This window comes from Rhinolophus sinicus, linkage group LG05 (assembly GCF_036562045.2).
Source record: "Rhinolophus sinicus isolate RSC01 linkage group LG05, ASM3656204v1, whole genome shotgun sequence".
Lineage (NCBI taxonomy): Eukaryota > Metazoa > Chordata > Mammalia > Chiroptera > Rhinolophidae > Rhinolophus > Rhinolophus sinicus.
Genome location: NC_133755.1, coordinates 101,536,725 through 101,564,343, shown reverse-complemented (window position 1 = coordinate 101,564,343; position 27,619 = coordinate 101,536,725). Strand labels below are relative to the sequence as shown.

The 27,619-nt window shown below is 35.7% G+C and overlaps 1 protein-coding gene across 4 annotated transcripts in view; it reads right to left on the bottom strand.

The window, feature by feature from the left end:
• Positions 1 to 11,724: 11,724 nt before the first annotated feature.
• The window catches only part of BEND6 (BEN domain containing 6), a 43,838-nt gene continuing 27,943 nt past the window's right edge, over positions 11,725 to 27,619 (bottom strand). For 2 of the 4 annotated variants that reach the window (XM_074333132.1, XM_074333131.1), the window contains exons 4-7: positions 23,234 to 23,454; positions 21,675 to 21,867; positions 20,673 to 20,809; positions 11,725 to 11,863 (exon numbers count right to left, since the gene is read on the bottom strand). In XM_074333132.1, the coding sequence (XP_074189233.1) occupies positions 20,682 to 20,809; positions 21,675 to 21,867; positions 23,234 to 23,454 (542 nt within the window). In that variant the 3' untranslated portion in view covers positions 11,725 to 11,863; positions 20,673 to 20,681. Of the gene's footprint in view, positions 11,874 to 20,672; positions 20,810 to 21,674; positions 21,868 to 23,233; positions 23,455 to 24,055; positions 24,120 to 27,619 lie in introns of those variants that run through there. The other 2 variants (XM_019734767.2, XM_019734769.2) reach the window with 2 other exon arrangements.

Here is a 27,619-nt window from a genome sequence, read left to right as displayed (position 1 = left end):
AATGCCACCAAGAGGCAAATTAAATGCATCAATAGGGCTTAAACCCTTATTAAGAATCATTATCCAATGTTCATAAATCTCACACACATGTGCACATACACACACACTCAAAGGAAAGTCTGGCTAGCATGAGCCTGTAACTTACATAGACATCATTTAACTTGGGCAAGAGAGTTCATGTATACACAGCACCAAATCTCATTATGGTTTAGTAAAAGCAGAAATACTTCCAGTGCAATTATATTATTAAGAACCATATTTGGTTTGGATTAAATGTTCTTGTTTAAAAACCTGGCAATTATATTGTTAAGAACCATGTTTGGTTTGGATTAAACACTCTTGTTTTAAAACCTGGCAACTTGAATGGTCTCTTTAACAATTTCTAATAAAGTTTTTATAAAAAGATTTACAGGCAATTATCCCAACAGAATATTCTTCAGGAGAGAAGATAGCTCTTTGGATACTATTGAACCAGTTGTCATTGTCATTTCCTGGGAGTTATGGGATCAGAACAGAGCATTTGATTCTGTAAGAATATAAAAAAACAGCCCTGTAGGTCTGTGGTGCAATTTCTTTGTTCCTCTCCAGTCTACTATTCTGTACAAGTGTTGTGCATAAGAAAAATAAGCCTGCTGGAATGCAGGATGAAAGAGGGTGGCTCATTTCTGGGGTTGATTCATAAATACAAGTCACTTTTCTCATTAGAGTAAGCTGTATTACCCTGTTCCCCCAAAATAAAACCTAACCGGACAATCAGCTCTAATGCGTCTTTTGGAGCAAAAATTAATATAAGACCTGGTCTTATTTTAATATAAGACAGGGTATAATATAATATAATATAATATAATATAATATAATATAATATATAATACCGGGTCTTATATTAATTTTTGTTCCAAAAGACACATTAGAGCTGATTGCCTGGCTAGGTCTCATTTTCGGGGAAACAGTATTTACTTTAGAATATGGACATTCTCCCTTTCAAACAATAATGTATTTGCCCTTAGGAATAAACTGAAAACAGTAATTTTTCCTGCTATCATTAGACATTTTGAATAATTTGCAAAACTTCCTACTCCCTTTCTAGAAATATTTGGAGGATCATTGTTCACTGTATTTGCATCATAGTAATACTATTCTTCTATGTAAGGCTCCTGAACAAGACTTCCAGTGGTTCAGCTTGTAGTGGGTCAAGAGGATTTTGAAAATAACCTGGACAACCAAAAGTATTAGAAGTGGTTAGTATTTATGAAAGGAATTGGTCTGTTGCACAGTGTAAGTGTAGGTGTAATTGTAACAATCTTGCTGGCAGGTTATAAATATTAGATCTATTTAACCTCTTTTATGATCTACATGTTAGAATAGTTGTCAAAATCTAGTTACTGAAGAGCAACTGTGGAGGAATTTAAGACACATACAACTAATATTTGTTTCTTCCCCCAAGCTGAAGGAGAGTGTGAAATCCTAAACAAAAGACATCTCTTACAGAAAAAAGACACAGAAAAATTGCAAGAATAACATTTGTTTCTATCATGTTCTCTCTCCACACACACATATATACACTTTTTATATACATACACATATATACATATACAGAAATATATACATGTATTTTTTTCTGAATCATTGGAGAATAGGATGTATATATCATCCCTCCTCATCCCTTAATATTCAGTGTATATTTCCTAAGAATCAGGATTTTCTTTGACATAACATAGTACTTGTTTAGTCTACTTGGGCTGCTATAACAATTTACCGTAGACCGAGTGGCTTAAATAACAGTTGATTTCTCACATTCTGGAGGCTGGGAAGTCCAAGATCAGGGTGCCAGCAGAATCGATTCTTGGTGAGAACACTCTTCCTAGTTTGCAGTCTTATCGTATCTTCACATAGCAGACAGCAGAGAAGCAAGCTATCTTGTGTCTTTCTTATAAGGACATTCATCCCATCGTGAGGGCTCCAACCTCATGACCTAATTACCTCCCAAAGGCCCCAACTCCAAATACCATCCCACTGGGGATTAGTGTTTCAACATATGACTTTGTGGGGGAACACACACATGCAATCCATAACAGTACTGTTATCAAAATCTGGAAATTTAACATTGATATGCTTTTTTGTAATCTACAGACCTTGACACATTTTGTCAATTGTCCATTCCAGGATCCCATAATGCATTGAGTTGTATGTCTCTTTATTCCTCTTTAATTTCAAGTTTTTAAGCCTTTGTCTTTCATTATATTGATGTTTTTGAAGTATTAAGGCCAATTATTTTATAATATGTCCCTCAGTTTTGGTTTGTCAGATCTTTTCTCATTAGATTCAAGTTATGCATCACCAGACAAAATACTAGAAGTGATGTTGAAGTGTTTTAGGTAATCACATCTAGAGGCACGTGATAGCTATCTGCCCAGCACTGAGGATGTTAATTTTAATTATCTGATCAAGGTGTCATCCAGTATCACCACTGTCTTTCCCCCTTACAACTAGTAAGCAATCTGTGGGGATATACTCTCACACCATGCAAACATGATGCTCTTCCTGAAACTTATTCCTTTTTATATAGCATATTCTGATGACTTTTGCCTGTAGCAACCTTTATTATAATGGTTACAAAATGGTAATATTATAATTCTACCGTTCTCTCAATGTTTTTTATTGGCTTTTTTTTTGTAAGAAAGAGTCTCACCTTCTCTCTTTAAAAAATTTTTATTGTAAGTATGAATTCATTGGTTTCCTTTTTGTAACCTTTCATTACATGATTTTTTGATGTTTGCACAGAGTATAAATACTCAGAATCACATCAAGAGCCTTCATTGCATGTTACTTCGTCGTCATTTTATAGATATTAGGGGTTCCATTCCAAATATCAGAGAGGATTAACAATTTTCCTTGTAGGTCTACTTATTCTACAATGAAACTTACAACATTTCCCTTAGCTGTAGTTTAACCACTATATATTTATGTTCTGATTAGTTTTTTCTTTTGAGGTAATCCTACATTCACATGCATTTATAAAAACAAACAAACAAAAAAAAACTGTTGATGAGGCTGTCTTGGGAGAATGCAGTTGAGAGGTAGGGGTTCTTCTTTTCATGGACCAGAAGTTCTACTTTGAACACCGAGAATACTGGGGCCTTTATCACCCTTGTCCAACCTGGCAAGGCGATGGTTCTGTGCCAGGAAAGACAAGACCAGAGGACGTCGGGCTGATGCCACTATTCCTCCACCAAGTTTTCAGCTCCAAGAATGGGAGATCACTAAAAAAGAATCTTTGGCCTTTGTCTCTCCACCCTCAGTCCCAAAGCCAAGGTTTAGAGATTCTGCCTGGGAGGAAAAGCAGGCTGTAAAAGAGATACTCGCTCCTAATCTCCTCACAAAAAAGCTGACTTCATTTGCAACAGATAGTGAAGTTCAACTCTATAGATACTCTCAAGAACCTTATTGTGGTGCAAGGCCATTGAGAGGACACTCAAGATACAAACTAACTGGAGGATGTGTAGTTTTCTTGAGAACCATGGAATAAGATAGCTAAAAGGAGTCCTCTTGGGAAAAAAAATAAAGATCAAACGCTGATCTCAGAATCTATTCCTTCAGAGACAGAAGTTGATTGGATTGCTTTTAGAGCGATTTATCCCCCATAGCATTGAAAACAAGTGAGCAACCAGCAGGAATCAGTGCATTTTAACTGTTGGGTGTGCTCAGGGAAAAAGGCAGAGAGCCCTACCCAAACCACGTGTGCCTGTGGGATGCTGCACCTCACTGAGCAGCAACACAAAGGCTTCCCCACTGGGGAAGAGGTGGGCAGTAGGCTTCACTGAAGTAATCTAGACAGTGTGGCTGTGTATCAGTTTCAGGAGAATTAAAATTTTTACTATGCTGAGTATTTCAAGCCATGAATGCAGCACATTTCTCCATTTATCTCCTGTGATTTTTTTCATCAGCATTGTGTAGTTTTCAGCATACAATTCTGTACATGTTTTGCTAGATTTATTCTTCAGTATATATATATTTTTTGGAGTGATGGTTAAAAATAGTAGTGTATTTTTAACTTTGGTGTCCATATGATCATTGACAGTATACAGAAATACAGCTGAGTTTTTTACATTGATCTCATTATCTTGTGACCTGGCTGAACTCACTTACCACTCTTAGCAGGATTTTCTTATTGTAGATTCTGTTACCAAACTCAGGTTCCGTGTTGACTGCTGCCCGAAGAGTCCAAAACACTAGAGTGACAAGGGTCGGTGAGGAGAAAAGTGTCCTTTATTCTAGAGGTTGACAGCTAGGGAAGATGGCAGACTCATGTCTGAAAAACCACCTTCCTGGAGCCAATATGATGAAGAGGTTTTATAGGCAGGTAAACGGGAAAGAACACAGGAAAGCAGGCCTCAGGGCTCATAGCTGAGAAGTTGCCTCCTGGGGTCTTCTGAGGTCTCAGGTTTGCCTCATTGTTCTCTTAAATCTTATTGTCCATAGCCATCTGCAGAAAAACTGCTACCTTAAGGAGTTGTGAAAAACTGCTAGGGAGCTGTGATGTTGGGTCCTGACTCCAGGCACCTGAGGATTAAAGAAGCTGCTCTTTTCAAGTTAGTGTTCGTTAATTAACAAGGTATGGGTAGCCTTGAAAAAGGGAGCAAACAGAGTTCTTCAGTTAACCAGTGAGAGGAGAAACAAAGAAGAAACAGCTGAATATGAGGATGGATCAAACCGCAAACTATGTAGCCAAGTTTAATTACATTATTGATCACCAAATTTTTCCCTTACAATTCTTTAGAATTATCTATGTAGTTAATTTTATCTGCAAATAGGGACAGTTTTTCTTTCTTCCTTTCCAAACTGTATGCCTGTAATTTACTTTGCTTGCCTTCATGTACTGGTTAGAAGGTTCAGCATGATGTAGAATAACAGTAGTAGATTGGACATCTTTGCCTTGTTCCTGATCTTTGGGGAAAGCTTTCACTCTTACACCATTAAAGACGATGTCACCTATACGTTTGCTGTAGTTTTTTGTGTTTATCACGAATGAGTGCTGAATTTTGTCAAGTGCTTTTTCTGTGTCAATTGATAGCATGATTGCTGTGCACATGTTCAGTTTAATTCATGATAAAATAAAATAATGCCAAATAGATGGATTACCTTTAAAATCATGAGGTATAGTGTTCACACACAGTTAGTGTGATCATAAAATGGAACTGTGTGGGAAGCAAATGACCCTGGAAGTGGTAACAGGATTGAGTAGCAGATAGAGCTAGTTCTCCAAGGAGTTAGAGTTCCTTTCCTTCCTTTTCCCCTCCTTTTTGCCTCTGGGTCAAATACTCCTGCCACTCTCAATACTAAATGGTCCATTTTTTTTCTGCTGAGGATATAGTTTGATTATCTACCACAAAGTTCCCAGATATTAGAGCCCCAAATAATTGTTCCTATTGTTAGTATATGTGTGACGTGTGTATGTGTGCGTGTGTGCACACACTTTCTGATACATTCTTGCTTAACATAGCAAAAGCAAAATACAAATCATTGGGACACTTGTTAAAGAATGTCCTATCTCTAACCAAAAAAAAAATCAGACATAACAACACTATAGACATTCCAATTCAAGTGAGGAATAAAATGAATATGTCTGTAAATACTACTCTTATCTCTGGAAATCATAAGCAATGCTATGAGATAAGGACAGCAAAGTACCAAAAAGTATTAGAAAGACTAGATAAAATGATCGTTATTTGAAGACAATAGGTTTTTTTCCTCCTACCCAGAAAACCAGCTCAAAAGAATAATGTGGAGCCTTAGAAGGAAAACATAAATCACTATTTCTCTATACAGCAATGACCAATTATAAAAGCAAAAATGTTCTATTTAGAGTAGCAACATATAAAATATGAAAACTTTCGTAAGAATCAAATTCAGAAGTGTGTAAGACCTTTATGAAAAAATGAAAAAATTTACTGAGGAAAAGAAAAATTATAACATAAGCTGACCTTTTTTCTGAATTGGAAGAATCAGTTTTGTAAAGATATAACTTCTTCCCAGATTAAAAATCACTTAAGTGTAATTCCAATAAAAATTTCAAGGGTATTTTGAGGTAAAGGGGGATTGGGGAAGAGTAATCAAAATGATTGTAAAACTCATCTGAACTAATAAATTTATGAATAGTAAAAATGATCTTTAAAAAGAATATTACTTTATAATTAGCTATGTTATAGTTTACAAATCTCTAGTAATGAAGATATTGAAATGGCAGAATTAAAGGATGAGTTTCATCTCTCCCATTTTTTTTTTTTCTAAAGATGAATATAAAGAAATTGATGTTCACAAAGACAATAAGAGAGGAGATTTTTGGGGCACCATCACTAGGGAATTAATATGACTAGGACTGTCGGGGATTTTGACAGTTTCTATAACATAAATAACTACCATTTATAGAATGATTATTACATGCCACATGCTATGCTATGCATATTACATATATAACTTCATTTGATCCATAGAACAACTTTATGAGGTATTCATTTGGTATTATTTCCATTAGATAATTGAGAAAACTTTAGGAGACAGAAAATAGATGGAGTAGTAATAGATGGAGATTTCATGGGCAGAGGAAGCAAATCAGTTTGCCACAGAAAACCCAGAAGAGGCTAAGAATTGACACCAGGTACAATGGATGATGGAGATACGGTTCTATCCACATAAGAGAGAGAGGTTGAAAGACTGCACACAGGAACTGTAAATCCTTCCTCTTAAATCTCCACATATCTACTCACATGACATTCGTTGCATTAAGTTAAAAGGAGATATCCAGGGCCCAGGACACCAAGTGTAGTTGTAGGAATGAGTGAGAGCTCAAAAAAGAATTCATTGAAAGTGTTTTTGGAACATTGTCACTTTTAGCCCCTTTTTCCTGTCCTGTATGCAAAATATTACCAGCCAAGAGAACAAAGGGATCTTCTGGAGAGCAATTCAGCAGCAACCAAAAGACTCAGTACCAGACTGATATATAGGTTTCTTCCCAAAAAACAAATGATATTCTACTCAGTGACTCACAGGTGAAGCTCCCCAGGTAATAGAATAAATATAAAAGAACATCTATAAAATAGGCCTTGGAGAGGAAAAGAAAATTTAAGATAATGAGAAAAAGGGATCTTGGGTGAAACAAATATGCCCAGAAATATTTAAAAAAAATTTTTCCCAGAGGAATAAATAAAGGCATCTAGAAATAAGCACAGTGTTTTAATAAGGAAAACAATCAGAGCACAAGAAACCGGTCCTGGAAACTAGAATTTTGACAGTTGAAATTAAAAATTCAATAGATAATTGGAAGTTATATAGCTAAGAAAATCTTTCAGAAACAGAAAAGAAGCCCAGAGACTTAAAAAAAAAAATGTAGAGAAAAGATACATTCCTCAGTACATGATCATTGGATTCCCAAGATAATTGGAATTACAGGAGATAAAATGAAGAATGGGGAGGAGACTGTTACATAGAAATTATACAAATAGTAATAAAATATATTTTCCCAGAATTCAAGGATGCGACTATCCAGATCGAAAGGTCCATCATGTACCCAGCACAATGAGTAAACAAAAGATAAACAGGCACATTTTCATCCAATTCTAGTATATCAGAGCAAAGAAGATTAAAAAGAGCCTCAAGGAGTATGAGGACACAGATTCTGATTAAAAGAATGAGGATCAGAGTCGCATTATGCTTCTGAATAGCAACATTGGATATAACTCTGGTGTGAACAAATTGGTTACGTTACTATCTTTTTCCTTCTCCTCTGAGAAAGCAAACAAAGCAACAAGGGAAAAAATAGAAACACGAAAACAAAGATCAAAAAACTATTGCCCCACTTTTTCAGCAAATAAGGTGACAGACAAAATCAGCAGAACCCAAAAGAATGTCATTAACATTAAACAGAAAATGCAAAGAGAACACCTAGAGGCCTCATGACTGGCAGATCTCAGAAAAGTACCAGCAAAAGTAAACCTCCTCAAAAGGAGGAATTCACCCAGAAATGTAAAATCTAAACCCCATAAATCTAACAACTGTGGGGGGAGGTAAGCTGAGCTTCCGCAGAAGTCATGAGGCTGGGATGCAGAAACAAAGGGCACAGAGAGAGTCTAGAGGGCTCCTAGCAGCAGATCTCAGAAAGATCCAGCAAAATCGTACTCCCTGAAGGTGAAGGGCTCATCTGGAAGGGCAGGAGCTCTGTCCTGTTTGCTGCTGCCAGTGACGGACCTGGGGATGAGGGCTAGTGCCAGAAATCCTTCTAGACAGCTTAGGTCACAGAACCAGAGGGAGCAGGGCTACACAAAAAATTTCTCAGAGGATTCATATTGGTCAGAACCAATGGTCTCTAAAGGGGATCAAATATACGGTGATGGAAGGAGAACTGACTCTGGGTGGTGAACACACAATGGGATTTACAGATGATGTAATACAGAATTGTACACCTGAAATCTATGTAACTTTACTAACAATTGTCACCCCAATAAACCTTAATTAAAAAAAAAAAAAAAAAGAATCAGTGGTCTCTGTGACAGCAAGGAGAGGGCCTTTGAAAGGTTTGAAGCCTAGAAAGGAACCCTGGCCCCTACCACCATTCATGAACCTATATGAAAATAGCTGGACCAGGAAGAAACATATCATTAAAAAATGTGCAGATTGGTGCAGCCACTATGGAAATCAGTATGGAGGTATCTCAAAAAACTGGAAATGGAACTACCTTATGACCCAGCAATTCCACTCCTAGGTATCTATGCAGAAAAATTCAAAACAATAATATGAAAAAATTTATGTACCCCTATGTTTATTGCAGCACTATACACAATAGCCAAGACATGGAAACAACCAAAATGCCCATCGGTAGATGACTGGATTAAGAAACTGTGGTACATTTACACAATAGAGTATTTATTACTCAGCCATAAGGAAGAATGAAATCTTACCATTTGCAACAATATGGATGGACCTAGAGAACATTATGCTAAGTGAAATAAGTCAGACGGAGAAAGACAAATACCATATGATCTCACTTATATGTGGAACGTAAAGAATAGAATAAATGAATGAATTAATCAGAAACAGTCTCAGAGATATAGAGGAAAAACTGAGGGTTGCTAGATGGGAGGGGGGGTGGGGATGAGGGAGAAGGTGAGGGGATAAGAAAGCACTATTGGTAACCACAAGATTGCCACAGGGATATGAAAGTCAATTTGGGGAATATAATCAATAATGTAAAGAGTTTGTAGGCTATCCTATGGACACTTATCTCATTAGGGAGACCACTTCAGGGATGGTGTGGATGCCTGATCACTGCACTGTACACCTGAAGCTGAAGGTGAAAAATAATGAATGTCAACTATAATAAATATACATATATAGACATATATATATATACATATATACGTCTATATATATATATATATTTACAAGAAGTGGAGTATGGCATAAGGAATAGAGACAGTGGAAATATAATGGCTGTATGTGATGTCAGAGGGGTAGTGGATCGGGGACGGGGGTTGTCACTCCGTGAGGGATATACATGATAAATGTCTAACTATTACATTGTTTTGTACACCTGAAACTAATAATAAAAAAATGTGTTCAAGAAAGGCTATGGCACAGCATCAGTAGAAGATTTTATAAGTAAAAATGTGAAAAGAGCTGCAAAATTTTCAAATGCATGAAAGACATTCACAGGAAAATGCTGTCACAGAACAGATGAAAATGCCGACCACACATTCCACCACGGGGTAAAAATCTTAACAAACTACCATCTCTATGTAGGAAGACCACAGAACACACATGCTGGAACTCAAATCAGTAAATTTTTCTTTGACACTTCGCTGCACTTATTGTAGACTGAGAAAGTCCTTCCCCTTCAGAGAATATAAAACTATTCATGTTTTTAAAATCTCAGTTCAATTTTTACTTTTTATTAATTTGAAATTCTTTATAAAATATGATTTGAAGTAGGAATATAATTATTTTTTATTCATCAATTGTCTCAGTATTATTTATTGAATAAACCTCCTTTGCCCACTATTAAAAGTTCTACTTTGATCATATTCTAAATTCTTGTATAGGTGATAATATATATTATATTATATTATATATTACATATAATCACATATATCTCCATTAGTTTTCTTAATTTGTAACTCATTTAGATTCAATCTATGAAGCTGAATTAAAAACAATACATCTATTATCTATAAAAATATCAACATATCACAAAATAAGGAAGGACCATAGACATTCCAGTTGAATAATACAGATATATTTTGCAAAGGAAATTTTATTTACATTTAGTAGGAAAAATTTATATTACAAAGTATTTTTAAACATCTTAGTAAGATTATCCTTTTTCAATAAAAATATAAGCACCCTGGACATTGTGACTATATCCTACATAGAATGGAAATTGACCGTGGATATTGTCTATACATCCTACAGAGCATGGCTCTTTAGAAGACAAATAAGCCAGAGCCACATAGCCCAATTATAATGGTAACACCTCAGTGTGTGGATGAAGAAGCCATCACTCTTGAAAAGGATTTTCCCCCTGGATTTTATACATTAATAAGAAACAAGCAAATACTTTTTATGTTTTCAATGGGATTTATTTATATTTAAGTAAAAGTAGCAAATATTAACATAAGTTATTTCCTTAAGAATATTTATTTGGTACAACCACATTGTTATCAAACATTTATGGAATATTCCCTGGCTCCATATTATTGAATTTTCCAACTGTTATATGCATCCTCTTTTCCAAGTTTAAACATAGCCTTGTGCACTGAAGAAGCATGGCTTGGCAGTGCAGAGTTTTCCCATGTGACAACCTGACATCAAGGAGAAACCTCTTGATGAGAATGTTTTATCTTTCATTCATTCACAAAATGGAATTTTTCTTTTTTGTGTGATTATCAGCCCCACATGATTTTGTTTTCATTTATTTTTTTCTTCTGATATTCTGAAAACAAAACAGTTAAAGCTAAGCAGTGTAGCAATATAACCAACCAAATACGTGGGATATTACATCTTATATAGGATGTTTTAGATGACACTGATGTTTTATATTATATATCTGTATTTATATGTAGGGCAGTAAAAAGTTAGAAGCATATACACAAACATAAAAAAGATTTTTCTGAAAGTTGATGCATTGTTTTAACAATCACAAAAACCTGGGTTTATTTCCTTTTCAGGAGTACAGTAGAATAATTTCGTATTAAAATAGAAAGGTCTTGCTGCTCTGATTTTTTTATTTCTATGCTATACATTTTAAGTAACAGAATTATCCTGTAACTTTATTGCTAAAGCACTATTACTTGGTTAGATATGATTACCAGATTTCAGGCTGACTTTGCTGCTCTCATTCACGTTTTTGAACACTGATCATTTCACTATACTTTTCCACACATGTGCTTATGCTAAAGATCCAAAAACCAAAACGGTGTCATTGGTAATAATAAATGTACAGCAATTAATTAGAACAGTGACAAATCTTAGGGGTTGAAGTTTTTGTTGTTATGAGAACTCTGACTAGCCTGTTAAGTTAGCTGTACAGAGAAGCATTTTGGGATGGAAAAATGCATATTTCCAAGAAACTATAATGCATGCTTATTTGACTGCTAGAAATTCTCTACTTTGATGTGTCGTGGATACTTAGGGTGGAATCTACATGCAGCTTCTTCAGCAAGCTTGTTGCTCCGTCAGGAGAGCCCGCGATATTACAGATGTCTCCCAGCCTGTCACTGCACATGTCTGTCTGTGCTCACTGCCAGGGAGGTTGCAGATTCTCCAACAAAATCCAATTTTAGATTTAGAACTGGAGGTGCTTAGTTTCAGATACCTATAGTACCGATAAGAAACAAATTTCAAAAAATAGAACAAATTTATTTTGCAATTCTTATAGTATTTGTAACTGTGGTATGAATTATTTTTGCATCTACTATAAATTTTTGCTTAAAAACAAATTGTTAATAAGAACTATTACTATTAAAGTGACTTAAGAACTCTTTTATGATCTAGTCAGAGGAAGTCCAACATAAATAACAGTTAAAATATTATATATATATCTATCTCAAATGACTTTAAAAGATATATGTATATCTCAAACGACTTTAAAAGAAACTTTTTCTTAGGTAACATTTAAAACATACAAAGTAAAATGAACTATCCTCACATACCCATCAACCATCTTAAAAAAATTATCAGTGATTCTGTTTGTCATTCTTTCGCAACATTTACTGATTGTTTAAGTATCAGGCAATTTTCCAAATCTACTTCACCTCTTTCAAAACTCAAGAAAACCAAATGAGCTAGGTCAGAGGCAGAACTATTATGAAGCTAATAAACCTTACTTTCATAGGTACCTTCCAAAAAAGGGGTCCTAGTAATATCTTTACATGTTTATATATTTTTGTTAAATTTACCAAAGTTAGTTATTTCAACCATAATTAGTTAAGACCACTGTCTCTTTCCATTTCAACTGCCTTTCAGTCATATTTTCTCCTCTGATTGTAACCATGGAGTGGCAGTGGGTATTCCTGAGATTTTATTAAGGATTCACTGCGATGTGTTTTTGCACTTTGCAAATCTCTTCCATGTATAATTACATTATTGCTGGTCATTCCAGTTTGTAATGTCTTCTAGGAATATCATGGTAAATTCAAAGTACTTCTAGGTAAATTCAAAGTACTCACTCCATAGAAAACTTGAAATGCCCTGAAATCTTATAGCTCAGCTATCTCAAACTCAATAGAGGTTTCCCAAATTTAACAGCAATCCTAAAAATTACATTGCTAATAAAGAGTTGAGAATTTGCAAGAAACCTCTGTAAACTGTCAAAAAGAAAAAAAGCAATTTTCCATCAACTATGCTAGAGGATAGTTTAAATTGTTTATCTATTCTTTCTGTAGACACAGCTATTACAAAATTGTTGTCAAATGAAGAGGTAGCCAATATGTATGCAACTCTAAAAAAGTAGGATAAAAGTATTATACAGACGTTGATAAAAATATTATACAATTTCCTCTACATGATGTGAAGTTGAGATAGTTGTTAACTTTTAAACATTATGTAGTTTTAATAATTTATTCCAAATTAATATACAGAGTTGTAACTAATTGTGTATTCATATTTTTGTGTTTCTTTTCTTAAAGAGAGCTTTCCAAATTCTATAAGCTTCAGGTTCCACAAATCCTGGATCCATCCATGAGGTAGGTATTATTATTATCCCTGTTTAAATTAAAATTCAGAGAGGTCCAGTACTTTCCAAAGGCCATACATTTATTAAGAGATAGAGCAGGCTTCAAAACTAGATTTTCTGATCCTAAAATATTTAATTTTTTTTTTTTTTTTTTTTTTTTTTAAAGATTTTATTGGGGAAGGGGAACAGGACTTTATTGGGGAACAATGGTCAAATTGTTGTCCTTTCAATCTTAGTTGTGGAGGGTTCTGTTCAGCTTCAAGTTGTTGTTCTTTCAGTCTTAGTTGTGGAGGGCGCAGCTCAGCTCCAGGTCCAGTTGCCGTTGCTAGTTGCAGGGGGCACAGCCCACCATCCCTTGCGGGAGTCGAACCGGCAACCTTGTGGTTGAGAGGACGCACTCCAACCAACTGAGCCATCCGGGAGGCAGCTCAGCTCAAGGTGCCGTGTTCAATCTTAGTTGCAGGGGGCAGAGCCCACCATCCCTTGCGGGACTCGAGGAATTGAACTGGCAACCTTGTGGTTGAGAGCCCACTGGCCCATGTGGGAATCGAACCGGCAGCCTTCGGAGTTAGGAGCATGGAGCTCTAACCGCCTGAGCCACCGGGCCGGCCCAATATTTAATTTTATATGTCAACTAGGCTAGGCTATGGTACCCAGTTATTTGGTCAGACACTAGTCTAGATGTTGCTGTACCGGTATTTTTAAAATGAGATTAACATTTAAATCAGTACATTTTCAGTAAAGCAGATTACTCTCCATAATATGGGTGGGTCTCACCCAATAAGTTCTTCGAAGGCCTTAAGAGCAAAGACTGAGGTCCTCTGAGGAAGGAGGAATTCTGTTTCTAGACTACTATTGGACTCAAGACTGCAATGTCAACTCTTCCCTAGGTTGCAGCCTGTGAGCCTGCCCTGCAGATTTCAGACTTTTCAGTTTCCATAATTGTGTGTGCCAATTCCTTAAAATAAATTTCATATATACATATATATATATCTATATATCTCTCTATATATATCCTATTGCTTCTGTTTCTCTGGAGAACTATGACTAATGCAAAAAGAAATACAAAGAACTATATGCTAGTTTTGGCTAATACCATATTGCCCCCCAAATAAGACCTAACTGGAAAATAAGCCCTAGCATGATTTTTCAGGATGCTCGTAATATAAGCCCTACCCCCAAAATAAGCCCCAGTTAAGATAGTCAGCCAGACGGATGCATTTAGTACATCCGTTGCAACACACGAGGGACGTATTGAGTTATAAAATAGTCATATTACTATACAATTAAATATAAATAAATAATATTATTGACATTGACACTGGAAATAAATGATAATATAAATTATAATGAAGTATTTGTAAATACCCAAGCAGGCACCTTTGGAGGAGAGGTAAATGCCTATGTAAACAGATGAACTCGAGACTTATTGCTAAATGACCAATCAGAGTACAGACACAACACACAAATAACATGCACACTTAATGAACGGACGTGGTTGTGTCTAATATGAATCTTCATAATTCAATATGTCATGTGTTGTAATGGATGTACTTAATGCACTTGTGTGAAATAAAGAAACGTTTTCTGAATTTTGGTGCCTGAAATTTTTCGTCGCTTTTGTGTGGACTATCATTCTTAACTGTCATCATTTTTGTTGCCATCCTGTCTCGTAAGTCTTCAATTAACACCTGAGTTAATGGTAGACTTAAAGGGAATAATATTTTGACCCCCAGATAACATGAGTGCAAAAAGAAAGAGCTATTCCGTCGAGTACAAGAAAGGAATTGTGGAGGACTCCCGGGGCAAGAATCTTATGTCTTTCTGCAAAGAAAATAAGTTGGATTTCCAAATGGTCCAAAAATGACTAGCAGGGTACAATAACCTCAGTCAACAGGTGGACGAGGGATATGCTAAGAAATGCAAGTGTGGATCAGGTCGGCAACCATTATTTCCTGAGCTGGAAGACATCTCCTGTGAATGGATTGCTGACAGGAGAGCAAAACTTTGGTTGTGCGCAGGGCTGATATTCAAGCATTTGCTCTTGCAATGGCACCACAGTTAGAAATATCCCCAGAAAAATTCAAAGCATCACAACACTGGCTGGATGACTACCTTCAGCAATATGAACTATCTCTAAGATTGACAACACTGTTCAAGCTGGAAGATACTAAAGTTATTAAACGTGCACTTGCATTCAAGTCCTTTGTTGATGACATCGACTTTTCTAAATACAAACTCTGCGACATGATTGCTATGGATGAAACTGCAGTGTTTATGGGCTAAGGATCTCAAATGACAATTGATCAGGGGTGTGCCTTGTCAATCTACATTCCCTCCACTGGTTACAAAAGTGCACGATACTTGTATTTTGGCAATTCATCTGGAAGGAAAGAAAGCCTCACCTTTCATCATCACTAAGAGCAAGAAAGATAAGGTTGAACGTGTTTCAGGCATTTATGTTCTTGAAACCAAAAAAGCCACACAAAAGCAGTTATAAGGAAGTGGGTCAATTTAACGCTGCCACTTGTTTTTGCAAGGTGGCCAAAGAGGTCTGCTAGTCTGGGATTCAGCCAGCACTCACCACGCTAAAGACATGAAGAATCTTGCAGAGAGAAGAATAGATTAAATAATGATTCCCGCAGGAATGACTGCCTAGCTCTAGACTGTTGATATTGCAATAAACAAGTTGTTCAAGGACCATTTGAGCACGGAAATCAATGATTACATTGAAAATAGAATGGAGAGAAATCAGCGTTGGAAACTTTGCGAAGCCTAGCCTGCAAGAGGTTGTGACTTGGGTGAAGAATTCATGGAATAAAATCACTGACAGCTGTGTTGCCAATGCACTACATCTATCGCTGGACATAAGAGATTGCTGGACATAAGAGATTGGGGCCAATGATTCTACAGGAAATGGAGTCGCAAGAAATTCAAGCTGGAATTCGGGGTTTGGAGAGTTATGATGATGTTCCAGAAGAAGATGACATGACTGTATTTGAATAAGTGTATATTTTTGTACACGAATAAATGTAGATTGTTGTACATGAAAAAATAAGACACCCCCTGAAAATAAGCCCTAATGCGTCTTTTGGAGCAAAAATTAACACAAGGCCCGGTCTTATTTTCGGGGGAATACAGTAGTTACTAATCATATGACCTTGTCAGTTCACTTAACCTCTTTAGGCTTTAGTTTCATTATCTCCAAAACAAGGAAATCATTTCAGACCAGGAGTTTTCAACCTTGGCACAATTGATATTTTTGGCTGGGTAATTCTTTGTTGTGTGGGGGCTCTCCTACACATTGTAGGATGTTTAGCAACATCCCTGGCTGTCCACTAGATGCCAGTAGTATCACCCCGTTGTGAATAACACAAAACATCTCCAGACATTTTCAAATATCCTCCAGTTGAAGGGCAGGGGACAAAAGCCCTCCCATCCTATTTGAGCACTGCTGTATTATTAGATCATCTTTAAATTATAATATAGGCATATGTAATATTATAGTAGAGATTATATATACTGAGGCAGCTTTGGAAATTTCGGGAGAAAGCTATTTGACCACTTGGGATTTTATAGAGGTGATATTTTAATATTCTGTAATTCTTATAAATATAACTTTCTTCAGCACTTATAAGAAAGAAGCAAAAAATGGAAAAGTCCAGAAATATTGGCAACATCAAGCTCTTGGCCAAGTGCGAGCTACAGGCCACTTAAGGGCAGTGAAAAATATCATAAACGTAGCCACTTTAAAATGGAATTGGAGCTGCCATCCCAGAGGAAGTGCCTTTGCATGTTTTATTCCTCAACCCACTGGAAAGTTAAAATAGGGCAAAATAACCTTTGTACTGAACCTAAAGCAGCATTTATCCAAAACAACTATTTGCAAAGATAATAAGAAAATAGGTATTATGAGTATCAGACTGAAAATTAAAAACATTCTTTAGAATTAGCATCACTGTGTTAACTTCTCTGCACGATAGCAATTCTTTCCTTCTATTCAGGTAATTATTCCCCTTCCTTTTCTCATAAGGACCCCTTACCTTTGCCTCCTAATTGGAACACTATTTGGGTTCCTGTCTGACTCAGTGCTTCTTGAAGAGCTGTTCTTTTGGATCTCAAATAAATGCTTGTGGCCTCTCAGGCCTTTTAGTTTTAGGTTAACAGCAGTCAAGGAGTGAGAGAGAATAGATGAAAAAGGTGGAAGGATGGACTTTAGCATTTATCTTCAAATAAATGAGTCTTAGCTGGGAAATGATTGTCCTTTCAAATCCAAGCCACCAGTGACAACTCTGAGCTCAGTAGTGGGTGGAGGGCACAGTCCGCCACATGACACATGTGTTGGGGTGGCTAGGCTTCTTGGATGTATAGAAATTCGTATAAGTCTACATGATTTCTTAATTCATATTGCCTTGCTAATATTAATGCAAGGAAAGGTATTTTTTCAAAGAATATATTTTTTGGTGGGAGGTTAGGGAGGGGGTATGGTTTGCCTCAATAAGTGTAATTACCTTTAGGCTCCTGTTAAATGACCAAGAAGAAAAATCAGCAGCATTCCACTAGATGGTGCTATATCTGACTAACTCATCAAGCACAGATAAATTAAGTTTTATGTGACCCTGTTCTTCCCAGCATATTTTCTCAGTCCTTTGAAATAATTTTGATTTAGCGCTACTTCAAATGAAACATACCTGTCAATTAAAAAATTTTATTTTCCGCTCAGAACATATTTACTTCTGACACCTTGTTAATCTCTACCTACTTCTGATTCAAAATATATGCATTTGTATTCCAAGCAATTGGGCAACAAAGCAAGGCTCAGGCTCAGAATGCACAAGAACATATTGTGTTCATAGCAGAAGACTGTTCCCTTTACAAATTTTAATTAATGTCATAGCCAGGTGATGTAACAACACTACTACCGGCAAGTGCAAGCAAAACTGATATAAAAATCTTTTAACTTTAATTTCTTCAACACTTTGCTGACTGATATTGTCAGATGAGTTTTGTGTTTATCCTTGGCAGTCTGAGATATTAAAAAAGGCAGAAGTTAGGATATTAAAATTTTTTGCAGAGCTCTGAAATACAATAATGTGCTACAAAAGATAGCTCTATGACTTGGGAGCTAACTGCATGGCCATTAGAAAGGGAACTTGGCCATTCTACACCAGGATAACAGGATAGGCTCACGTCAAAAAGAGAATTATAAGGGCTCATTTAAGCAATTATTTCCTAACTGGGAAGGTGTAAGGTTCACAATCTACTGAAAATTTTAATCACTTGGGGGAGAAAAAGGTTACAAATATCCTTATCTTTTATAAAATTTCAAGTCAATCTACCAGTGTATAGAAGCCAAGGGAAAGAATTCCTCTGCAGTTGTCATAAGTAGTCTCGTTTGTTTTTAAGGAAGAGAGAATATTGTTGACCCTCATCAGTAAACTTACTTGTATAGCAAAATAGTAAGGGACTCTCAGGGAGGATGGGGGTGGGAGTCAGCAATGGGTGGAGGGTGTCGGGGGGAATTACTGCATTATAGGCAATTCCATATCCCATTTAAAATACGGTCAGAAGAAAAAGACAAGTAAAATGGTCTCAAAAGTGACTAGAGTTGGGTGGAGAACAGGTAAAGTGGAAGTTAAAGATTGAAGTGAAAAAAAAAAGGATGAAAAACCTGCCCTCATATGGTTACCATATATCTCTGTTTATCAACTAGAATATTAACACAGTAATGCATATTTTTCACATATTTTCCATCAAAATAATGCAGAGGAAGGATGAGCACAAGCCAAACACCAGGACATTGGGTTGCTAAAGCAAACAAAATTCCACTTCACAGTTTTGCATAGGGCAGGGCCTGACTACAACGTGTATTTCCTCCAGAACTCACTAAAAACAAATAATTCTTTTTCCAGTGTAATACAAATATCTTGGTAAAAATCCTTATCAAACAAAGTATAACAACTATTTAAAGATTTAAAGACAATTAGAAGCAGAGGGAGGATGGTGGGGGAGACTCCTCAATACTTCCAGCCAGTGTATCCGTCAAACCACTGTTTTCGAGTTTTAAGTTCAGTCCCAGTAATGCACCTCAGAGATTTCCCAAGCGTCTGTATCTCTCTTGTTCTAGAGAGGCACTTCCTAAATTGTCCTCCTTTGGTTCCTTTCTACCCCTACCTACAACTTAACACATGTTCTGTGAAGAAAAAAATTTCTCAGTAAAACATATATTTGGAAAACACAACATGCTACTATATACCCCCTTCTTAGAAATTTCTGGTACACTGGGCATATTAAAGGGTATCAAAATATCTGAGGGGTTCTGGGAAAGGAAAATCTGTGTAACTGAACTGATATCCCAAATTTATTTTACTTATTTTTTTGTATTTCATTGTTTTTATCTTTTATTCTATTTTAATTTTTCAATTACATTTGACATTCAATATTATTTTATATTAGTTTCAGATGTACAGCATACTTGTTAGACATCTATATAACTTACCAAGTGATCCCCCCCGATTAGTCTAGTACCCATTTGGCACTATGCATAGTTATTACCATATTATTGACAATATTCCCTATGCTTTACATCCCTGTGACTATTTTGTAATATTTTTTATTTTTAGAAAGGTTTTCATTGAAATATAACTAACAAACAATATTATATTAGTTTCAGGAGTACACCATAGTTGTCCAACATTTATTTATATACCTAAAGAAGTGGTCACTGTGATAAGTCCAGCAACCATCTGACACTGTACCACACTGTCACAATATTATTGACTATATTCCCTATGCTGTACATTACGTCCCCATGACTTATTTATTTTATATGTGGAAATGTGGATCTCTTACTCCCCTTCACCTTTCCCCCCCCCCCGCCTTTTAAAAATTTTCCAATTACAGTTGACATTTGATATTATTTTATATTAGTTTCAGGTGTATAGCATAATGGTTAGACATTTTATGTAATTTACAAAGTGATCCACCTGACTAGTCTAGTATCCATCTGGCACTATACATAGTTATTACCATATTATTGACTGTAATCCTTATGCTATACTTTACATCCCCCTTACTATTTCATAACTACCAATTTGTACTTAATCCCTTTACCTTTTTCACCCTGCTCCCTCCCAATCCCCCTCCCATCTGGCTACCATCAGCTTGTTCCTTGCATCTGAGTCTGTTTCTGTTTTGCTTCTTTGTGTTGTTCTTTAGATTCCATATATAAGTGAGATCATATGGTATTTGTCTTTCTCTGTCTGAATTTTTCCACTTAGTATAATACCTTTCCCTTCCCTGTCGCCACCTTCACTCCCAGGAATAACTATTAGCATTTCACAAGCCACTAGTATTCTCTAGTAGAGTGTTCAGAAAATGGTATTCCAGGGATAAAAGTATTACATCTTTTTGCCGTGTTGAAAGGATTGCGAAGATTTAAAAGACTTACCAAAAGGATCTACTTAATATCCTGAGAGTTCATATTTTTACTTAAATTTGGCTTCTTGGTACAGTTATTCAGCTTTTGCCCTATCATTCTCCTGATTGAAACATCATCTGAGTTGGGAAATAACTGTTTTGTGACTCCTGTAAAAAACAACAATAAGAATACACAAAAACACTTTATAAGGCCTTTGCATCTTAAGGTCTGAACTGAGATAAAACATCACACAATCCACATTATAGTTTTCTATTTTGCAAAAGCAATCCAAACACACTTGAGATATTTAAATAGATGAGTATATAAACAAGTTTTACAGTTTTACAAAGCAAAGCAAGAGATAATGAAGGTCTATATTTTAAACTGAGAGCATACGTATTTGTCTTCTTATAGTACCACTCAATTTTAACCTTGCTACTTACTCTGCACTCTAAGTTCCCCTTGCTCAAAAATGTTGGGAATTTAATTTTATCCATCCCAACATCAGCTGAAACAACTAGAGTCTGACTGACCCTTTTCCAAGTAAGAAATCACATACTGTTCAAATGTAAAGAGTTGGGATTCCGTGATTCCCTAAATTTGTTGGATATTTGCAAAAAAAAAAAAAAAAAATCTGATAATCTAGATTATTATATTTAAGGAGATTCATTAATTTGAAAACCATAAAAAGGATAGTCAAATTAACCTCTATTTTTCTAGAATAAAAGATAAGGGATAGAACCAAGGTGAGACAGAAAAACAAAACTGAAATTATGTTTGAAAGGATTTTGAAAATTTATTTTAAAACTATGAATTTTATGAATCCAAACTTTTCAGTGATATATAATTTAATAACTGCTTTTAATGTAAAGTTTTTCTACAAAATTTCCCATGTTTAATAAATGAGATTTATTTTGAGATTCTCTCATAGAAAAATAAACTTGGAAAAGAAAGACCATGAAAGAAAAATTTAACCTTGAATGGTAAACTATTTCAAATTCATGTGACAGTAAAATACAATCATATTATCACCTATGATTTCTTGAACTTCATTCTGATTCATAGCTGGTTTTACAGCTTTGTCCCTCGAAGTAGAGGATTTTGCACCCGTCAGGCTGTGTGTGGCCATGTATTCATTTGTGTAAAGTACTTGCATTAAATCATTAATAAACTTCTGAGGCTTGCTTTTGTTACAACGGGCAATCTGCCATTTTTCAATCTTGAACTAAAAAATAATAAATGAAATTGGAAAAAAAAAAGAAAGTAATATCTGGAGAAATATACCTTTAATTAAGACATGCCAGAACAAAAAAATCAACATACTTTAAAGTGAGGTATTATACTTTTAATATATATGTTACATTTCAGGTTAGAGTTAAATGTTATCTTTGAGATAATTCCCCATATCTGTGAAGTATTTGTTCCAGAGTATATACAAATTCTTGTCATGGAATCTGGATTTGGTACTTTAAGGATTAGTCCCCTCCTCTTCACTTCCTACTAAGGGTGATAGGCAGAATAATGGTCCACTGAAGACATCCACATCCTATTTCCTGGAATTTGTGTATATGGTTGCCTTATATGGGAAAAATGACTTTGCAGGTGTGATTAAAATTAAGGATCTTGAGATGGGGAGATTATCTTGGATTATGCACGTGGGCCCAATCTAATCACAGGAGCCCTTAAATGCAGAAGAGGGAGGCAGAAGAATGGGTCAGAAAAAAGAAACAGATGGAGCAGAGATTCGAAGAGTAAGAGGGATTTTGCTTGCATGGCTGGCTGTGAGGATGCTGGAAGTGTGCCTCAAGCCAGGGAATGTGGTTGCTTCAAAAAGCAGGAATGGTTTTCAAGTTTATAGCCAGCAAGAAAACGGGGACCTCAGTTCTACAACCACAAGCAACTGAATTCTACAACAACTCACATGAACAGGACATAGATTTTTCTATAGACCCTCCAGAAAGGTGTGCACCTGCCAACAGCTTGATGTTACCACACTTCTGATCTACAGAACTTGGAGAAAGTCCATTTGTGTTATTATAAATCACTATTTTTTTGGTAATCTATTATACAGCAAAAGGAAATTATACTAAGATTCAAATATTCTGAATGTTAGCTTTTTCATATTTAATGATTGCTCTTGAAGGCATCTTTTTCCAGGCTAATACCTGAGTCTAACAAAACGCTTGCCTTTTTAGCTTCTGTTTCTTGATTAAGAGAAATTGAAAAAGTAGAAAGAGAATTGTGTCCAGCCAGCATGTAGACGCTGAAATTTACATTCTTTCAATGACATAATTTTACTTAAACACCCCTTAGCACATCGTTATCCTTCTATCATTGGATTAAGAATTTTCTAGTTTAAAAACTTCATCATTATCCACAATTTGACTAGTTTTTTAAACTGGATATTTGTTTCACAAATATTAATTTATTGTAAAAAACACACACACCCAAATAAAACTGTTTAAAGCAATTGGAATGTTATGGTTGTGACCTAAAGTTATCTGATGAAACAATGGTCATTTTGTACTCTTATTTTAATTTTTGTATTTAACTGTATCCCAGTGAAAGATAAGGCAGGTATTCCAACTGACCTGCTTATCATCAGTATGATGCTCTTCTTCAGGTTTCAAGGAAATTGGTGAACTGGAATTAGAATCAGAATTACTGCACATTGAGGCAAATGATTCTGGTGAGGAGTTGTTTGTTGCTCTCCAGAGAGTGGATGCAGGTGTAGACATGGTTCCTCCACCCTTGAGGACGGCCTCTGCCATACCAACCAATTCTTCAAATTGGGTAACTGCCTGTGGTAACACTAGAATGGCAAAAAAAGGTAACACTTTAGAAATACTTTTAACAATGGGCATATATATTTATTTTTATTGGGTAGATATGCATAGAAATACATGGAACAAATTGGTAACATTTGCTACCTTTGAAAAATAAACGTGGTAGGAGGAGTGGTTGGAATACATTTACTTTTTATTATTAAATAATTTAATAATTGCTTCATAATAAAAAATCAATTTTAAAACATTTGGTGATTGCATTTAAATGTATATACATTACATCATAACTAAAATCAGTGTTTTAAAAAGTTGATTCTTTTTTCTAACTGCTAATAATATTATCTGAAGGTATTTAATCTCTTCGTTGTAGACATTACTTAATATATGATCAATCACCTTCCAGATACTTACATTAGGCCAGCTTAAATGATAAGATAAAATTAACCATTTCTCACATATTAAAATAAATTTTCTATGACCTTTGTGTGTCGTTTTCCAGGGAGTCAAATTTTATCAAATTAATAAAAAGTCATTGCCACAATTCAAACCTATGTTTTCACATATTGAAGGTAAATTTTAGTAGTCAACTGAATGTTCTCTTTGTTCCTTTTTTAAATGGAAACTTACACATTCAAAGGTTTCATGCCTCCATGTAAAATGGTCTTCTCTGATGTTATATTTAGTTTGTTTCCTAAGGACAAATAACATTTTGTTGGAGTTGGAAGTCACCTCGAACCCTATCTAATGCAACTCCTCACTCTATGGTTGAGGGTAATGCCTACTGGGGGGGGGGCAGGCAAAAAGACTCTGAAACTTTTTTTGTACTTATCTTAAGCATATTATTGAACTATAACCTTTAGAATAATATTTGATTTGAGAGCTGAAAAATCACATATTGATGACATGTCCAAATCAATACATCTGGTACTATATTAGTAGAAAAAGAAGAAAATCTACTAAAGAAAATCTTATTTTATATTCTCTCAATTAATATTAAGCATCTCTCATGTGCCAGACACTTATTCAAGCAGCGATTATTTATTGAGCATTTAATAATATTAAGCACTTATCTAGCTTTTGCTCTGTGCCAGGCACTATTCTGGTGACTTTACTCATGTTCATTTATTTAATCCTCATTGTAACTCTCTGAGGCAGGTATAATCATCATCCCCGATTGATGAGGACAATTAGGCAATGAAAGTTTTAATCACCCGTATAGGCTTGACTCAGTGAAAAGAGAGACAAAGATTCAAATTCAGACTGCCAATTTCATGCTATAAACTACAGTTGACCCTTGAACAACACGAGTTTGAATTACACAAGTCCACTTACATGAGGATTTTTTTCAATAAATATATTGGAACCTATTTTGGAGATTTGTTACAATTTGAAAAAACTCGAACCATGTAGCCTAGAAACATTCAGAAAAAGTTAGGTATGTCATGAATGCATATAATACATGTAATATTCAAAATATGTGTTCATCGACTGTTTATGTTATCAGTAAGGCTCCCAGTCAATGGTAGGCTATTAGTAGTTCAGTTTTTGGGGGAGTCAAATGTTATATGTTGATTTTTGACTGCATGGGGGGAGGTTCAGTACCCCTAAACCCTGCATTGTTCAAGGGTCAACTGTACTATATTATGCAGACTCTCAACATTTGCCAACCACTATGTTAGGTGCTAGGGATGAAACTGAGAGCAAAACCAGGTGTGATTCTAGCTTTTTGGAACTGAGAGGGGGTGGAAGGCATTATTTACATAAGCATGCTGTATAGTAAGAATTTGGCCTGCTCAAACTGAGGTCTCTATCCTAACCCTCCTGGCCCCCAAATTCCTATAAAGTAATCTCTGAACCCTTGGAAATTTCCAAGGACAGGAGTGTCTTTCTTAGTCTTGGTGAGGCCCTCAGACCCCACCTTATAGTTTATGCTAAGCTGTTTCTTGGGGTGGGAACAATCACACCCAATAGCCTTAGGGTAGAAGCTGGCCATAGCAAGAAAGCCAGAAAGATTTAGAGACTGAGTTCAACCACATAGGCAATCAATCAATCAGTCAGTCAGTTACGTCTACATAATGAATCCTTACTAAAAACTTTGAACACCAGAGCTCAGGTGAGCTCCTGGAGAGATAATACTCCATGCATATTGTCACACATAAATGCTAGGAGGGTAATGTATCCTGAGGACAGCAGAAGCCTCACATTTGGAAACTGCCCAGACTCTGCCCTATGTCTCTTCTACCTTTGGCTGGTTCTAATTTGTATTCTTTCCTGGTCATAAATGAACCATGAGTATAATAGATTTCAGTGCGTTGTGAGTGTCTTTAGTAAATTACTGAACCAGAGGATGGTTTTGGAAAACCCCTGAACTTGGGGTTGGCATCAGAAGTCTGAGGCAGACTTGGCAGTCTGGAGGACAGTGCTGTTTGGCTAACTCAAGGTCCATGGAAAGAAATGAAAAATTTTAGTTGTAAAGCATGTAAAAATAACATAAATGGAGCCACTTTCAAATGAGCGAGAGCCACCATCCTAGAATCACCGCCTTTGCACATCTTACTCCTCAAACTTGTGGAATGTTAAGACTGGAAAAAATAACCTTTGGACTGGCTTAAAGCAGTATAGATCCCGAACAACTGTTTGCAAAGATAACAAGATAGCAGATTTTATGATCACCAGACTGAAAATGAAAAATATTCTTAAAATTAGCATCACTATTTTAGCTTATTTGCATGTGTAAAATTTCCTTCCTTCTATGCATGTAATTGTACCCATTCGCTTTTTCATAAACACCCTTTGCCTTCACCTTTCAATTGGAACACTATTTGGGTTTCTGCCTGAATCAGTGCTTCCTGAATAGCTGTGTTTTTGGATCTCAAGTAAATGCTTGTTGTCTCTCACTTTGGTCTTTTATTTTTAGGTTAACAAGTGCCACCAAGGAAAGTGTAATGGGCTTGACCCATCCTGGGGAGGGGAGAGGCATGGAAGGCTTTTTTGGGGAGGTCAGGACTGATCTGAGAGCGGAAGGTTGCGAAGGAATTAAATAGCTGGAGAGAAGAAGGAGGTCATCAGAGACACACTAGGAAACACAAGTTCTGTATTTGAAAAACTGCAGGAAGGCCAAAGCTAGAATGCAAAGAGAAAAGGGGAATTAGGTATAAAGTGACGTTTCAAGGCTGTTTACTGTGTTTTCTAATAATGAAATTTGTACCAGTTCATTGGAATATATCCTTCTTGTCATTTCTATCTTTGTATCTGTCTATATGCATGTATTTTCTTTTACACAATTAGGACCATACTGTATATACAGCATTGTATTATGGTTCTGTTTTCCAATTAGGACTGTAAAGTGAATATCTTTCCTGTTTTATCAAATCTTCTTGGAAAATATGAGTTTTGAGGTCTAATTTACATAGCGTCCAAGTCTTAGTGGAACTTAAGTAGGTAAAGGGAAATGAGTCTGACAAAAGGATACACTTGGTTAATGAACACCCATGAAAATATAGAACATTTCCATCCTCTCAGAAAGTGGCCTCATGTCCCTTCTCAGTCCCTGGACTTGCTTCAGAGTCTGATCTGACATCTTTCTTTACCAGAGGTAAGTTTTACCTGTTCTTGAATTCCATATAAATGGATTCAAACAGTATACATTCTCCTCTTTTTATCTGACTTTTTTTTTCTCTGCGTAATGTTTTGAGATTCATTCATGCTGCTCAGTTATTCATTTTTAGTTTTTGTTGTTGAATAACGTTCAATTATATGGATACTCCACAATGAATGTGTCCATTCACCTGTTGATAGGTTATTTGCCATTTGAAAACATGACTTTAATGGTTCCCTAATATTCCAAGGTATTGATATTACATAATTTACTTAAATGCTTTTTACTAAAAAAATCTTTTTGGAATTTAGTTTGCTTCCAGTTTTTCTTTATTACAAACAAAACTGATGAACTGCTTAGCCCATATGTCTTCATATATATCTCTGATCACCTCAACGCTATAAATTCCTGAAAGGATAATAATATGGTCACAGATATAAATGTTTTCAAGACTCAATATTGTTGAATTACTCTCCGGAATGATTCTTCCAACTTACACTCCCACCAGCAACGTAAGAAATGGGCTATTTCACTGTACTATCAACAACAGGTAGTAATCACTAACAACAATCTTCACTATTTTGATAGGTTAA